Consider the following 18,104-nt stretch of genomic DNA (forward strand, 5'->3'; position numbering starts at 1 on the left):
CCTTATTTAAGAGGCGAAATTGGGTCCAGTTAGTGTGGACACTAGAATCAACTGGACCATAATCTATCAGAAAGTCCACAAATAATCCTGAAATTTGAAAACCGTAATAGTGAGGTAGTACATTATTATTATTATTATTATTATTATTATTATTATTATTATTATTATTATTATTATTATTATTATTATTATTATGATCGAAAGAGTGACAAAACACATCAAATCAACAACGAAAATCCAAAGTTCAGTCTCTAATTTGAAGTATCTAATTACCGATCACAACAACCACAAGATAAAAAGTAAGGAAAAATAACAAAAAATAAGCCGAACAACAACAATAACAATACAGGCAACAGAGGAAAGAACTAATACAAACTATCCGAATTATCATAAGAACACTGGAAGCAACCGTACCAACACCACCAAAAATAAAAACAAGGGCAAGGCCAAAAGAGCAAAGGACAAGATTCCCGCCCCCTCCCTCTCTCTCTCTCTCTCTCTCTCTCTCTCTCTCTCTCTCTCTCTCTCTCTCTCTCTATATATATATATATATATATATATATATATATATATATATATATATATATATATATACATATGTATATATATATATATATATATATATATATGTGTGTGTGTGTGTGTGTGTACGTATTATATAAATTATATATATATATATATATATATATATATATATATATATATATATATATATATATATATATATATATATATATATATATATATGTATATATATATATATATGTGTGTGTGTGTGTGTGTGTACGTATTATATAAATTATATATATATATATATATATATATATATATATATATATATATATATATATATATATATATATATATATATACATATATATATATATATAATATATATAATGTATATATGAGAGAGAGAGAGAGAGAGAGAGAGAGAGAGAGAGAGAGAGAGAGAGAGAGAGAGAGAGAGAGAGAGAGAGAACAAAGGCATAAGTCCAAAAGTACCACCCAACGTGTTTTCATACCAACATCGAAAGCAACAACATAAACAACAAAAAACATAACCACGGCAGTAACACACAAACACACACACACACACACAAGGCAACAAGCAAAAAAACCAGAGCACAGAACAAGTACAGCTACAAGACCAAGTACAACCCGCCGGAGTCACCGAAGGGTGAGTAATGCGAGGGAAGGCTCATTCCACACGTCACCTCCATCGGGAGCAAAACACCCATCCCCTTCCCCCCCATCTACGCCTCCTCCCCACCCTCCATTCCCCACTCCGCAGACTCCACCTTCTCCCGTCTGGATAAGTCCCCCCCCCCCCGTCACCAAATATCCATTCTCCCTCTCCCTTCTACGTCAACCCTCCTCCTCCACCCTCCCCCTTCTACGTCACCCCTCCTCCTCCTCCTCCACCCCTCCCCCATTCTACGTCACCCCTCCTCCCTCCCTTCCCACAGACATCAGCAGCAGCTTCTCCCTTCTGGATAAGATCTAACCCTTCCCCTCCTCATCCCTCCGTCACCAGTCCCAAAGTTCCAGTTCTCCTGATATCCGGTCCCCCTTTCCCCCTTCGCCCTCTTCCCCACCCCCAGCAGCAAGCCCTTCTCACCTTGGAGCCCCACCTTCTTCGGCGCCCCCTTCCGAAGAGTCAATGCTCGGCTCTTTCTAGCACATGTGTGTGATGAGGGGCCTTTCACTAGTTGAATTGGGTTAGATGATGGTGATGATGATGATGATGATATCAAATAATAATAATAATAATATTATTATTATTATTATTATTATTATTATTATTATTATTGTTGTTGTTGTTGTTGTTGTTGTTGCTATTTATCAATATGCCTACTATAACAAATATAATTACTATTATCAGCAAGTTGAAGATAATGATAATTACCCTTAATAACATCATAATTATGACAACAACTATACCCATTATTTTTAGTGATTTTTACCCGTATGTACCGAATTGAAAATAATATACTGATAATAAAAGGCATAATGTTCTCAGTAATAATGTTCATAAATATAAGAGTAGAATAATAGTAAAAAAGCAAGACCAACGATAAAAAAATTTTTAAAAATTACCATAAATATAAGCTGATGAAAGTATTAGAAACTCCTGAACTAAATGGGGGGAGAAAAATTAAGCGAATTGGGACTGAAGCAAGGCGTATAAATTAATGTGCAGACAATTGTATGAATGTCTAACACAATGAATCGACAACACTGAAAAGGGAGAATGAAAACGCAATAAAGAAAGATGTGCATTGGCACTGACGAACGTTTAAAGAATCCATATTTCTAATTATAAAAAAAAATCAGTTTTTTCGACAGAGCTGACCTGATAAACAGTGATACATTCGGCGTTAGAATATCAGTAGGTTAACTAAAGGTGTCAATTTAAACAAAAAATAATAAAACAAACGAAAGTGTCACTCTAAAAAAAAATGAAATCAAACAAAAGGGAAAAATGCCAAGGTGACTCTGTGTAATTAATTTCCGAACTGCTTTCGACATTCCTGGTATGTGTACTGAAGACAGGTGTTCATTGAATGCCATGTTGGAAATGTCCTCTGTCGTTACGATTCTATTCTTAAAGTCCCTGGTTACTCAGGCTGAATAATGAGTAACTGTGAGTCGTTGAAGGCTTCAATGCGTTTTAATATCTTTCTTAATTTTCTTGCTGTAGAGATACAAATGTTCCGACATATCGGGGCTTAACTGCTCAAAGATGTTTTATGCTGGTATTTTTTTAACGGCAAAGTAATGAAGAAAATCATAATATATATATATATATATATATATATATATATATATATATATATATATATATATATATATATATATATATATATATATTATCTATATATACATATATATACGTATAATATATGTATGGTAAAACAATGCGTTTTTATTTATATTAATTTTCTCCTTGCTGTAAAGAAAAAAATGTTACGACAAACTGAGGCTTAATCGTTCAAAGATGTTTTATGCTTGTATTATTTTACTGTTAAAGATGAAACTTATATAAAATATTTTAAAACAGCTATTTTTTTTTATTAATTTCCTTCTTGCTGTAGAGAAACAAATGTTACTAAAAATCGTGGTTTTACCGTCCAAAAATGTTTAATGCTTTTATTTTCTTGCCGTTAAAATAAAGAGGAAAATTATGTAGAAAATTCTAGAACAATGTGTTTTTAATTTTTTATGTTATTTTTGCTGCTGTGACACAAATGTTACCAAAAATCAGGGTTTCGTCGTTCAAAAATTTTTATTGCTCGCATTTTCTTACCGTGAAAATAACGAAGAAAATTGTATGGAAAAATTCTAGAACAATGAGTTTTTATCTATTTTATTAATTTTCTTCCTGTGGAGCACCAAAAAGTTTAGAAAAAATCGCGGTTTCGGTCAATCAAAATGTTTTAGGGTTGTATTTTCTTACAATCAAAATAAAGAACAAATAATATAAAAACTATCTAAATCAATTAAGATTTAATTTCGCCCTTTATAAATAAATATAAAAAAAATTCATGACCGCAACTTGAGTGTCAATAAGAGGTTATCGTGCAATTATTAAAGTCATCGTGGATTAAGATACGACCCCAGCTATCAACAAGTCCGTTTAAGCTCTAAGATCTAATAATAAATATTCTAGGCATTACCTTTCCCTTATTTTATACAAAGCTTAATTTAAGACTTTATGTCTTGGGTTGACAAGATCACTGATATTTCTTAAGTACTAATAACTATGGACAAGTCTTATGAACCTTCGCACGTGTATGAGTGTGTGCTGGCATAAGGATTGCTCCATTTTAAAGTAACCAGTAGCCTGTTGGTGCATACATACAGACAAAAAAAGATATACTTAAAATTATATATATAACATATATTTAATTTATACATATACATATATATAGTATATACAGTATATACATGTAAATAAATAAATAAATAAATATAAATATATATATATATATATATATATATATATATATATATATATATATATATATATATATATATATATATATATTTATATGTATATATACACACACACACACATATATATATAAACATATTTAAATATAAGTACACACATATATATATGTATATATACATATATAAATACATACATACATATATTATATATATATATATATATATATATATATATATATATATATATATAATGTATATATATATATATATATATATATATATATATATATATATATATATATATATATATATATATATATATATATATATATACATGACGTTCTCGTAATATATATTTTCCCTTATTTGGGATTAACGTAGTCAACCTTATAATTTGCATTTAAGCAGGCAAAACCAAAAATCTTCTCTCTCGGTTGTTTCTGCTTGATCGTTTTTCCCTGCTTGTTCAAAGCAAGTCAACCTTATATACAAAATACAACAAGACCTTTTCTGAAGATCTCACGTTTTCCAATAAGCTGCCAAATTGGTAACGCCGATCAAAAATGCTGTAAATGTCAAAACCGAAAATGAATTTCTGAAGAATTATGACGAACGGCTCTCAAGTTCTCGTTACAAAACTCGTCTGGGCAAATATAAACAATATTTATTTTCTCTATCCATTCATTATTTTTTTTTCTTTTTTATTCTTAATTAATTCTGGGTCTCGCAAGATTACGGGTTTCAGAAAATATTAAGGTTTTTTTTTACTAGAACATAGGTTTTTTTTTTTTTTTTACTAGAACATAGTCAATGGTTGAAGTCTCTTATCATTACCATTATTACTGATATTATTGATATTATTATTCGAAAAATGAAACCTATTCACATGGAAGAGGCCCACAGAGGCTACTGACTTGAAATCCAAGTTGCTTCCAAAGAATATGGTGTTCATTAGGAAGAAGTAAAAGGACGTAAAGGGAAATACAGAAAGAAGAGATCCCATTAATTACAAAATAAAAAAAAACAAATTGATAAATAACAAATACATAAAACTGCAAGGAAAATAGTGTCAGGGGTGTAAAGGATTGCGCCTTCGCTTAAACTTTTGAACTTCTTGCAGCTGCAATGTGTTATCATTATCATAACATGCAACAATTTCTTTTAAGAGAAAACTCTCTATCTTTTACAATGTCATCATCATTATCATAATTATTAATTATATATTAATGAAAAGACAATGGCCGCCTGGTACCGCCGAGTTCATATTGGCGTTTCTTAATCTCCGTCTGTTATTATTATTATTATTACTATTATTATTATTATTATTATTACTATTATTATTATTATTATTATGATTATTATTATTATTATTATTATTATTATTATTATTATTATTATTACGTTGTAAGAGAGGTTTAGGACGAAAATTCTCACTTTGGGGACGTTAAGCAGTGTCTTGAAGGCAGAGTATTGGAGCGTTCAGTTTTACAAAGTTAGTAAAAATAGCTTCTTAGTTCCCAGTTGAATTTATCTTCAACACTAACTATATTAAAATAATACGTTAAAAGCAGGCACACTCACAAAAACAAGCACGTGCGCGCATGCACATGCATATATCATGAGAAATGAAAAGACAACAATCACTGGTGCGCCACACTAACTAATATTTATGTCAGCTGCGAATATCTCTCTCTCTCTCTCTCTCTCTCTCTCTCTCTCTCTCTCTCTCTCTCTCTCTCTATATATATATATATATATATATATATATATATATATATATATATATATATATATATATATATATATATATATATATATATATATATATATATATATATATATATTATATATATATAATGTATGTATGTATGTATATCTATATCTATCTATCTATCTATCTATATATATGTGTGTGTGTGTGTAAGTGTGTCTGTATGTGTGCATGATTATCTGCATTTCGTACAAGACTTTTTATGGCAATGTCTAAAACCCAAACTGCACACCAGAATTAAGTACTGAAATTCGTTATGTGTGTTTTCCCCTATCTTAAAATACTTTTTTTTGCGGAAATCACATACAAATATATTCTACACTTACAGCATTCATATTAATAATAGTAATAATAATAATAAAGATCACAGTCGTTATTTTCATGACTTCGGATAAGGAAGTAACAGTAATATTATTCCACATAAAGAATAATAATTATAGTAATGACTTAACCATTTCTATTAATTAAACCGTTATATTTTATTACTATCATTCTCCTCAATATTATCATTAGTGATAGTGAAAAAAACAGCATTCCCTATTTCAAGATGGCAACTGTAACGATTATATTAATGATAATCATAATTATAGTTATCAATAAAAAATAATATTAATCTTGTCAGCACCAATTAACGACGTCTAACTACCGTCAACCTCAACAAAGGAAGCCGCACTGGGTCCAGGTTCCAGGCTCCAGCTCCTAGATCACAGTCGTCTCTTCCTTCAATCTATAAAAAATTCCCCCATACTTTTACCCATTCCCTTACCATATGGCCCCTTACCCCTTCCTCTCCATCTCTTCCCCTACTGTCCGTCGCCCTCCCCCATAAACCCCCCATCATTCCCCCTCCCCTCCCTCCCTCCTCCATCACCTAAGGTAAGAGAGCAGGAGGAACTCCTTTCACTTTCTGTCCTGTTTCTCCGCCCACTGTGATGACCCGATCCGCTGGTGGCTTAAGAAGTCATGCTTCCCCCTCCCCCTTTCTCCTACTCTTTCCCCCGCTACCATTTATTCGTCTAAGACCCTCCCCCTATCTTGAGGTAGTCCCTCCTTCCCCCTCTCTCTCACTCTCTCTCTCTCTCTCTCTATCTCCCTCACTCCCTCCTGCTCTCGGAAACTGGATCGCCTTTGACCCATTTTCGTGACTCAGAAAAATCCTTCTTTAATCTAACCCTCAACAGGTGAAGCATCCTGCAAATTGAATCATATTTCTAGAAATAAAAAGGATCCTACTGAAATAACAAGATGCAATCTTGGGGGGCGGCACAGAAGGACACCAAGAACGACTGTGGGGGTTTGGTGTGGGTATCTGGAACGGTGCTGGGACTGGAAGGTGGCCCCATGAGTGAGTGGGGAAGTCCGTGGGAGAGGAGGAGGGGTTCCGGAGGGGGTAGGAGCAGGATCGGGCATGGGACGTGGCACCGCGACTGGATTTGACATCCGTGGAGTGCCACAGGACGCGTGCGAGGGCGGTGTAGGTCATATAAAAGAGGCAAGGGCACCCTGGAAAACTTCAGTTCCCTTTCTGACTCCGACGAAACACAGCCATGAGGATCCAGGTATTGTGGATTATACATAACTCTGTGGTGGTTCTCAGTTGTTGTGCTTGTTACTTGCGCTCTGCTGGAAACGATATTGTTGTCTCTTGGAAGAAGTGTGGATGTGCGTTTGGAAATTATAATTATGGCAGGAAAACAAGGACTGGAAAAAATGATCGGAAAATTCACGAGTGCTTGATGCTTTGTCTCACTGACCATAAACTTGGAAAATATAAAAGTTATATTTCGCTACTTTTTCTATCATGTAAACAACTTCACGCTTGTTATAAATTGATAATCAATTTACAACAAATCGAGTTTGTATTCATGACATCCAATTAAAAACTTACTAATATGTGACGCTAGACAGGGAAAAAATGACGTGAAATACTTTTTTATCTTTTTTATAACTGGCGAACAAGGACTGAATTGTACCTATATTTTACACATGTGCTAAATATGACGCTTTAACCAACTGACGAACAAAACTATGGTCAAGTAAACCAGTGATTCTATGACTCGGGGAGAAATGAGTGCATACATCATAATTTTTATTATTATAATTATTACTTTTATCAAATTATTGGCATTGTTATTATTATTGTCATCTTTCAATGTACTATTGAAAAAACCCTTCCAAGCAAGGTCCATCTGTAAGTGGACGAACCTACAGATCTTTCCTTATAAAAAAAAAAGAAGCTGAATACACTGAGAAAAATATAAGGAAATCAACACAAACAAACAAGCAGAGTCGAAAATGCCAGGGGCATAAGAGTGGCATTTGCCACGGGCATGACACAAGGGCAAAGTAAGAGTGACTCGCAGGGCGTTCAACTTTCCCCTCGTCTGTTTACCAAATTTCATTTTAGGGCCTAGAGGCCACTTTTTCTGGCACCTTTTGGCATCTGTCCACCAAACTTTGCACCAAGAAGGTGATATTCTTGGTGAACTAGAAGTACAGGTAGCGAACTTCCCAGCTTGTGTCATTTCACCAGGACGTGGGTGATAACAGTTTTGCACCGGCACAAACGACGGCTGAACGTGACTTCATATCTGACTAACATAGAAGGAAATATGACGTCATTTCAGCTTTAAAACAGCATATTATACATCATAATTGGCTTCTTCGATTTGGATCCAGCATTAACAAAAAAATTAGGTGATAACAACGCAAGAAAAATTTAACTAAAACAATTGTCGTTACTTGAGTTTCGTACCCTAGATGAAAAAGGCTTTGACTCAAATTCTGTACCAGCGAAAGGAAATACCGACGTGTCTTAAAATCTACACAAATATGAATAAATAGACACGACTTCACAATTTTCATCGCTATAAATAAATAGAGACATGACTTCAATTTCGTTCTTGTTCTGGCACAGAACCAAATTTGGCTGCCTGGTGCTCAAAGATGTCATCGCCTTGACCTTCCTCTCCTGACCTGTGCAGTCGCTTGGGGTCCTATTAACAGAGAGAGAGAGAGAGAGAGAGAGAGAGAGAGAGAGAGAGAGAGAGAGAGAGAGAGAGAGAGACTAGTACATCGAATTCCACAGCTCCTAAAATACGCGACTGAAACCTGTCTCAGAATGGGAATAGGCTAGTTTTTACCGCCGCATCGGTCCGCGGAAATACTTGTCCAATTTGTCATCAGTCACCAATCAAATTAAAGTGCTAAGGAGTTTTATTCTGCTTTCGGGATTGCTTTGGGATCGACTTTGACTGAGTACAATGTGCCTTTAATTATGCGATGATAGCAGAACAGGCGCGAGCATAGAGAGAATTGGCTTGATTGCATTATCATAGAGATGGTCGATATGTGTGTGTGTATATGTATAATGTGTATGTATGTGTATATATATATATATATATATATATATATATATATATATATATATATATATAATTATTATTTATATACTTATAAACAAAAATGTATATATGTATATATATACAATATATGTATACATCTCATGAATTCTTTTGACAATAATTGTAGTGTTTACATATGCATATTTTCAAATGCATATATATATATTTATATACATATATATATATATATATATATATATATATATATATATATATATATATATATATATATATATATATATATAGAGAGAGAGAGAGAGAGAGAGAGAGAGAGAGAGAGAGAGAGAGAGAGAGAGAGAGAGAGAGAGTTCATCAGAAACCCATCACCGACTCAGGAATCCCTTTCTCCAATTTCGGACCGAGGCATAAATTCGAGGCTTAACCTATCTCTGCTCGACGGGCGAGAGAAAGAAGTTCACTCGATAAAGGTCACCCAATAGGCCACAAAGGAAAGACCAGAGCCGACGCAATTACCAGCAGTAAACGTTCCCTTTGCTTGGGAATTATACGGCCGTAAACGTTCGCTAATTCGCGGCTCTATCGCCAACGTTTCTTTGTCAGTTTCAGAGTGGCTGAAATAGATGGAGAATATCGTGGTTCATTTCAGCTTTCTTTCAGCGTTTTCCTATTGAGCTCTTGATACTGGGGTTTGCTTACTTGGCTTTATCAGACGCTGGTTCCCATTCACAGCTGGGTGGACTGGCTGGCGGCTGGCAGGGAACGGTCAGCGGGCCTAGCAGACATGAACTGTTGCTGCGAGGGCGCACACACTTTTATATATATATATATATATATATATATATATATATATATATATATATATATATATATATATATATATATATATATATATATATATACACACATAATATAATATATATATATATATATATATATATATATATATATATATATATATATATATATATTATATATATATATATATATATATATATATATATATATATATTCAATTTTAAAATACTTGTTATTTTATGGTCTCTTGAGACAAATTTTTATTGACGAAAAAGTCCTTCTCTCTCTCTCTCTCTCTCTCTCTCTCTCTCTCTCTCTCTCTCTCTCTCTCTCTTTAATGCATTCCTACTTTATCTGGCTGTTGCATCGCAATTAAGTATGATTACGAGGCACTTTCCTGTCCCGGGCATTAGATGCCTTGGGTGGTGATGCAAAATATTATTCTCTCCTCCCCATCAGAATTTCTTCCATTCTTTACTTCAATATTCACTTTCGCCAACGTAATCGTGCTTGTGCTTGTGAAAGCACGCACACGCTCGATTAATCAGAACCTCTTTTGTTTAAGCATTGCATTAAGGCTAAGCATCAGAAGAAATTTTTTCCGTTATTTCTCACAACAACGGTAACCTGAACAGACATGGCTATGATAACAGCATTAATACCATTAACAAGAACAGAAATAATAACAATAACAACAACATTATCTATTTCTTAATGAAAAGAGAAACTAGGTAGGCTGCTGCTGCTGCAAACAGTGTGACTCTTCTAGCAGAAGATTTAATACTATTTAGTTGCCAAACAGTGTGACTTTTCTAGCAGAAGATATAATACTATTCAGTTTCCAAACAGTGTGACTTTTCTAGCAGAAGATTTAATACTATTCAGTTTCCAAAGAGTTCTATCTTGGCTACGACTAAAATGTGGAATAGTTTGCCCACTGCAGTTGTGGAATCTTCTGATCTCTCAAAATTCAAGCGAGGAGCGAATTCATTCCTGCTCTCTGCTGACGTCCTGAATTTCAAGTGGATCGGTTTAATATTCCATTTCCTCATATTTATTCATTCACCACCTTTTCCTGTAACCCATCTCTCTCTGCAGGCAGATTTCCCTTTGGAACCCTCTTGGGTTTATACTCTGTTAACTCTGACCTTAAGAGTTTCCAGCTGAATATTTAAAGAAAGAAAGAAATTTCAAAGACTCATTCCCTACCGAGGTCAAGAGGAGGAGGAAAATAGAATTATCCTCCCTCCGAGGAGAATCCTCAAGTCATCTCCTCCCAAGAACAAACTCTCCAGACACAGATGCAGCATCAGTGTCATCTACGTCATCATTAATATCAATAATTACCTGCTCCATCTGACGGAGCATCGCCGATCGAAGTTCCTCGATTAAAGAAGAAAGAGACGCGAGATGATTTTGTAGAAGCATCAGTGAGAGATATATTCAGACAAAAACAAGACACGCCTCGGAGGGAGATGATATTCGAACCCACCCCACCACCCACCAATAAAAGACAAGTAAAAAGTGCGCCGAAGTTTCGTAGGCGCAGTCGAGTTTTCTGTAAAGCCACTACAGCGCATAATCAAGGCCACCCAAAATAGATCTATCTTTATGTGGTCTCGGTATATTGCTGTATGACTCACGGCCCATGAAACTTTAACGACGGCCCGGTGGTGGCCTGTTCTATATCGTTGCCTGACGGACGATCATGGCTAACTTTAACCTTAAATAAAATCAAAACTACTGAGGCTAGAGGACTGCAATTTGGTATGTCTGATGATATGATTGGAGGGTGGATACACACCAATTTGCAGACCTCTAGCCTCAGTGGTTTTAAGATCTGAGGGCGGACAGAAAGAAGTACGGACGGACAGACAAATAGCCATCTCAATAGTTTTCTTTTACAGAAAACTAAAAAAGAACAAAATTTGATAAGAGGTTATTCATCAGTAGAAGAGATAATATATTATTAATAGAGAAAATATATCGTTTGCAAAGATGATTTATTAAGAATAGTTTTGCTAAAGTAATTACAAAAATGGCTCTTCTTTCAGTTTGAAAAATAACAGTAATGATACATACGGGAGAGAGAAGATACGTGAATAACTGAGATTGAAAGTCACCATTAAAGGTTACAAATCACCACTGAGAACACACTTTGAAGATTAAAAATCATAATACACCGATAAAATGGATGACACATTAGCGAAAATAATACATCCCTGGCGAGCAAAACTCATTTATCACAAAGATAAGTAGAAACTACCGAGATAACAAAATCTTAAAGATATAGCAGTTACAATGATGTGTGTATGAGAGAGAGAGAGAGAGAGAGAGAGAGAGAGAGAGAGAGAGAGAGAGAGAGCCGGCCAAGGTGGGGGTATTGATAACGAAAGTCAAATGAAGCAGCCAGTCATTATCCAATTAAAATAACAAGAGAGAGAGAGAGAGAGAGAGAGAGAGAGAGAGAGAGAGAGAGAGAGAGAGAGAGAGAGAACAACAGATGTGGGTTTCTCTGATGCAGACAGATAAAGCAGCCAGTCATCGCTTAGGTAAAAGTGAAAAGAACAGAGGAGAGGAAAAGAAATAACAAAGAAATAAAAAAAGAATTCAAAGTGATTTTAGATCTTGACCAGAGAAGTTAAACAATTACTTCCCATCCAAATTTGTGTGTGTGAGAGAGAGAGAGAGAGAGAGAGAGAGAGAACACCTATATTAACATATTCATGGCTCTAAACGCGACCACCCGGGTACTAAATAACTAATACCTTAACTCAGATTTGCTTCCACGTCCGAAATCACCTCCGGAGTGGTAACTCCAAGCGTTCGTGTTGAAGTTATAACTCGGCGCCGAGGGGCGCGCTCCCAAACCGGTTCCTAAACTCCAAAATGAGCATGAAGCTTTGGGAGTCGGGTCCGGGCAGGTTGAGGGACTAACCTAGACTATCTAAAATACGAGTGAGTCGTCTAATCATTACTCTTCAGAAGCCAGGCGGAGTCGAGTAAATGCTTAAGAATTAATGGAAAATTACCCGTGGCGTAACTACCCAATCACGAAGTAATGATTGGTAATTACCGAGTGGTCTTTGAAGAGAAATCCAGTCAGGATAATCATCGTGCTGCCTGGGCTCTGATTATAGCAGTCTCTCTCTCTCTCTCTCTCTCTCTCTCTCTCTCTCTCTCTCTGACATTTACTTCTATGAAGTTTTCTCTACTTTCAAAAACTACTGAACCATCTTAAGTAACTCTAAACGTTAACACGGATGAGTGTGCTTGTGAGAGAGAGAGAGAGAGAGAGAGAGAGAGAGAGAGAGAGAGAGAGAGAGAGAGAGAGAGAGAGAAATTATGAGGACTAAAATAAAATAAAAATAATAATGATGTATAGAAAGGGAAAAAAACAAACCTGACTCTCAGACAAGCATGAGCAGAAAGAAAAGCTCAATCGCAATAAATAATACCGCAGACGGAGGAGGACAGAAACAAACAGACCAAAATGTATCGAAACAGAGAGAGAGAGAGAGAGAGAGAGAGAGAGAGAGAGAGAGAGCTTGCGCGTCGTGTAGAGAGCAAAAACGCGCAGCAACTTCCATAATCTGCAAAAAAGAAAAGGAAAAAGGATGACTTCCGCTCCTTTGCCTGAGAACTACCCTGTCACTTTTCAAGGATCCCTTAGTGGTAACAAATACCCCTCCCCCCAACTCCTCCACATCTCCCACATCTACTAACCCCTCCCCCCTCCTTCCGGAGGCATCTTCTACATCCCCCTTTGAACATTTGACTTTAGGCCACGCCCTTCGGAAATGTTCACGCCCATACGATCTTGCATCGCGTTCTACCCCATATCTTGTTTGAAGTGCTTTGTTTCATCTCGTCCCAAACTTGTTTCTCTCTCTCTCTCTCTCTCTCTCTCTCTCTCTCTCTCTCTCTCTCTCTCTATGTATATATATATATATATATATATATATATATATATATATATATATATATATATATATATATATATATATATATATATACACACACATATGTATATATATATATATATAATTTTTTGAACGAGAAATAAAGTAAGATCAATACGAATTACCCCATCTTTTCTGTGTCTCTACTCCCCTTACCTCTCTCTCTCTCTCTCTCTCTGTGTATCAGAAAACTGTAGCTGAAATGCAAATTGAACATAATTAATTTTACAGCATAGTTTCCATAATTACAACATAAATAAGAAATAGCAAATCAATTTTCAAGCCGTAGTGCACAAAGTTAGAGATTTCTAAGAACCCAACAATATTGCTTCACCTCGAAAGACTCATCGATGCATATCATCAGCGTCCTTGACCAAGATGCTGGCCTGGGATAATGCCAACTCTAAACGAAAATATCCTTATCATCAACAGATGTTCCAGAAGAAGTCACAAAGGAATTTCGTATTTCATTTTGGCGTGGCGGAGAGTCAATGTGCACCACATTATTCATTCTTGCTTTTGATACTCGAGAAAGCCTCTCTCTCTCTCTCTCTCTCTCTCTCTCTCTCTCTCTCTCTCTCTCTCTCTCTCTCTCTCTCTCTCTCTCTCTCTCTCTCTCTCTCTCTCTCTCTCTCTCTCTCTCTCTATATATATATATATATATATATATATATATATATATATATATATATATATATATATATATATATAATTCCCTGATATTTACAGTCACACCCTTTTTCCTTAAAAAGTGCCTTTTAGAGCAAGGAATGCTTCATCATACAATCTCTCTCTCTCTCTCTCTCTCTCTCTCTCTCTCTCTCTCTCTCTCTCTCTCTCTCTCTCTCTCTCTCTCTCTCTCTCTCTCTCTCTATATATATATATATATATATATATATATATATATATATATATATATATATATATATATATATGTGTGTGTGTGTGTGTGTGTGTGTGTGTGTGTGGGAGAAGGCCTGTGTCAAAGAACTGTAACTGAAATGCATTTTGAATAATGTTAATTTCCTCAGTTACAATGTATTCAGTTAGCTCGCTCTCTCTCTCTCTCTCTCTCTCTCTCTCTCTCTCTCTCTCTCTCTCTCTCTCTCTCTCTCTCTCTCTCTCTCTTTCCAACTGCTTTCCTCTGGGGTACGTATTCCAGTAACGTCGTAGGAAAGCCTCAAGAAAAACGTTCCGACCACAAACATTTTATTGGCAACTAAACAGACCACTTAGGGTCTGCAGGATATTAAGATGTTCGTAAAAAGGTTCCTACGGACGGAGGGGGCCCGACCGAAGACATGTTCCGCCCTCAGGGCAACAGGAGACGGAAGGGCTTCTCTACGGGCGCCTCGCCCACTTGACGACAAGGGGTTTTGACCATTGCAAGTAGATGCTTGGTTTCACCGTCGGCCAGGCTGTGTGCTTTTCTTTGACATGTGGTGAAATTACGGATCTTGCTTTGAACAGACCTTGGCAACATAGGTCAGAGATGGTGCTTTCATATTTTGTCAAGTTAAATGTCATTCTTGTTGACAGAATCTCAAATTCTCTCTCTCTCTCTCTCTCTCTCTCTCTCTCTCTCTCTCTCTCTCTTCTAGTGCTGGTTTGGGTGGCAACCTACTAATTTAAGAGCGTATCAAGTTCTCCTTGTTGTATACAACTCTATAAGTCAAAACTTTTGACCACTTAATTCAGTGGTGGAAACGCTGTTTGCTGTAATTTAAAATGGTCGTAACATAATCCCATATAATAACTCAATTTTATCTATAGAACGAGCCTGCTCTGTTTACGTTGCTGTTATTATAGTTTCACTAAAGTTAACCCGATTATTAAAGTCTGAAATTATTCTCAACAATGTGTACTACATATCTACTGTCTACACTTTATGGGCTGCCCTAGGAGCAAGAGCCCGTGCTATCACAAGGCCAGCTACATCTACAACAACTTTTTTTTTTTAAGTAATTATGTTCTTGTCACCTTTTAGCACATTAACAGTTAGAGGTCAAATTAAAGTCACTCTTCAATACTTGGTGCGCATGCGTGACCTGAATTCTGCACGAATATGAAAAAAAAAAATATATTGCCAAAATAAGCTGAGAGCGAAAAGTTTGACATTGCTTTTCGCCTGTTCCTACAAATCGTTTCAATCTTCGCTTACGTCAGAAAAGGAAACTTGTCACAAAATAAAAATTGAGGATTTGTAGGAAGTTGTTTTATTCGAGGGAAATATTCTGTATAGAAACAAATCATAACAGTTCATGATCAAAGTGTTGTAACAGATTGCGAGTTTTGGGCGAAACAACTATTTGTTGTTTTGAACGGAGAGAGGAAACAAAATAGAATTCAAGTTAGAAGATGAGATATTGCACATCAATAACAGTTGATAATAATACCAGCCTTCACAAATCCGGCACCTAATTTGAATGTGAGGCCAAAAGGGATCAACTCCACACACACAGAGAGAGAGAGAGAGAGAGAGAGAGAGAGAGAGAGAGAGAGAGAGAGAGAGAAACCTTGTAACGAGGATCAGAAACTCTCCCTCTCTTAGTTATGGGTGACAAAGGAGGTCATCCAAGAAGGGCATATAATGGCATACGGCACCTTCTCTCTCTCTCTCTCTCTCTCTCTCTCTCTCTCTCTCTCTCTCGTTTGCATACGTCAGTGTTTTTTTGTCCCCTTCTTGTAAACGAAGGTCCCTTTGTGTTAACCTGAGTCTGGTCGCGCGTTGCATGGTGGAAATTTCGTTCCCTTTTGTCAGTTTGTTTGTTTGCTTCTGCGCAACTTTGTTTCCCTCTGCGTAACTTTGTTTCCCTCTGCGCAAATCTGTTTGCATCTGCGCAACTTTGCTTCTGCGCAAATCTGTTTGCATCTGCGCAACTTTCTTTGCCTCTGCGCATCTTTGTTTGCCTCTGTGTAACATGGTTTGCATCTGCGCAACTTTGTTTACCCCTGCGCAACTTTGTTTGGCCTCTGGGCAACTTTGTTTAATGTGACTGCAACAATAAAACAATAATTGTCTAGATGTCCAAGGAAGATCAGTTGTTTCCATACCAGTTACTCGTTTCAACTGCAATGTGCCATACGGGTGTGAGTTCACGTGTCTGTGTGCGTATCTATGTGTGTGTGTGTTTCCCTAACACTTTTTTCTTTTGTCTGTCAGTCTCTCTCTCTCTCTCTCTGTCAGTCTTGGTTACACACGTTAGGCCTATGCGTACTTGGATACGTTTGTCTGGAAGGCACTTACTGTATGTCCGTCTGTCTCTCCTGTTGAGACCTGTGTCTACCTTGCATCCTCTCTTCTCTCTCTCTCTCTCTCTCTCTCTCTCTCTCTCTCTCCAGAGGTATTTTTATGGCCACCACCTGTGACGAAACTACGCTGCAAGATCAGCCATTAAAACTGTTTTATAGGCGACATTTAACCGACTTGTTTCTCAATCTCATAAGATATGAACTTTTGGACTCCGGGACGCGTTTCTTAATCTCACGTTGACCAGCATTTTATTTCATTAATTATAATCTAGCCCCTGGAGGGCAAAATGTGAGAAAATAAATAGTTTCATAAGTGTGTACGTATGTACGTATATATACAATGTATATATCTATTTAAATCTATATATAGATTACATAGTTAAAACATTATGCACACACACACATATATATATATATATCAGAAAAAATACACCATTAAAAACTTTAATATAGAGAAAGACAAGTAAAAAATTTAACGGCAATCGCATCAAACAGCAAAAATTAACGGCAATTGCATCAAATGGAAAAAACTTAGCATAAAAAAAACTGTCAAATAGAGATAAACATACCATTAAAAAATTAAGAAAGTAGATAGCAATCTAATCAAACAAAAATAAATCAAATAGAAAAAAACTCAAAAATTAAAAATTAAACAACATTCGCCTCGAATGCAAAGGAGGCGGTCGAGTGATCAGCCAGCCATTGTTTGGCGTGATTGTGATGTAAAGTACTCGAGATAGGCAGAAGTCGCATTTTTCCCTCGCATTAAATCGCGATTATAGCCGGGCGTAATAGCAACCTGGAGTGTCCAAACTGATTTAACGCAGAGAGAGAGAGAGAGAGAGAGAGAGAGAGAGAGAGAGAGAGAGAGAGAGAGAGAGAGAGAGAGAGCACATATACATACCTACACAAAGATTTCATGTATTTACATAGTTGTATATACAAATGAATACATACTGTGGAGAGAGAGAGAGAGAGAGAGAGAGAGAGAGAGAGAGAGAG

The 18,104-nt window shown here is 36.0% G+C and overlaps 1 protein-coding gene across 1 annotated transcript in view; it reads left to right on the plus strand.

The window, feature by feature from the left end:
• Positions 1-7,201: 7,201 nt before the first annotated feature.
• LOC136845222 (pneumococcal serine-rich repeat protein-like) overlaps positions 7,202-18,104 on the plus strand; it is a 54,953-nt gene continuing 44,050 nt past the window's right edge. The window contains exon 1 of the mRNA XM_067115297.1: positions 7,202-7,287. Coding sequence (XP_066971398.1) covers positions 7,276-7,287 — 12 coding nt within the window. The 5' untranslated portion in view covers positions 7,202-7,275. The remainder of the gene's footprint in view (positions 7,288-18,104) is intronic.

The sequence above is a fragment of the Macrobrachium rosenbergii genome, chromosome 13 (genome assembly GCF_040412425.1).
Source record: "Macrobrachium rosenbergii isolate ZJJX-2024 chromosome 13, ASM4041242v1, whole genome shotgun sequence".
Classification (NCBI taxonomy): Eukaryota; Metazoa; Arthropoda; class Malacostraca; order Decapoda; family Palaemonidae; genus Macrobrachium; species Macrobrachium rosenbergii.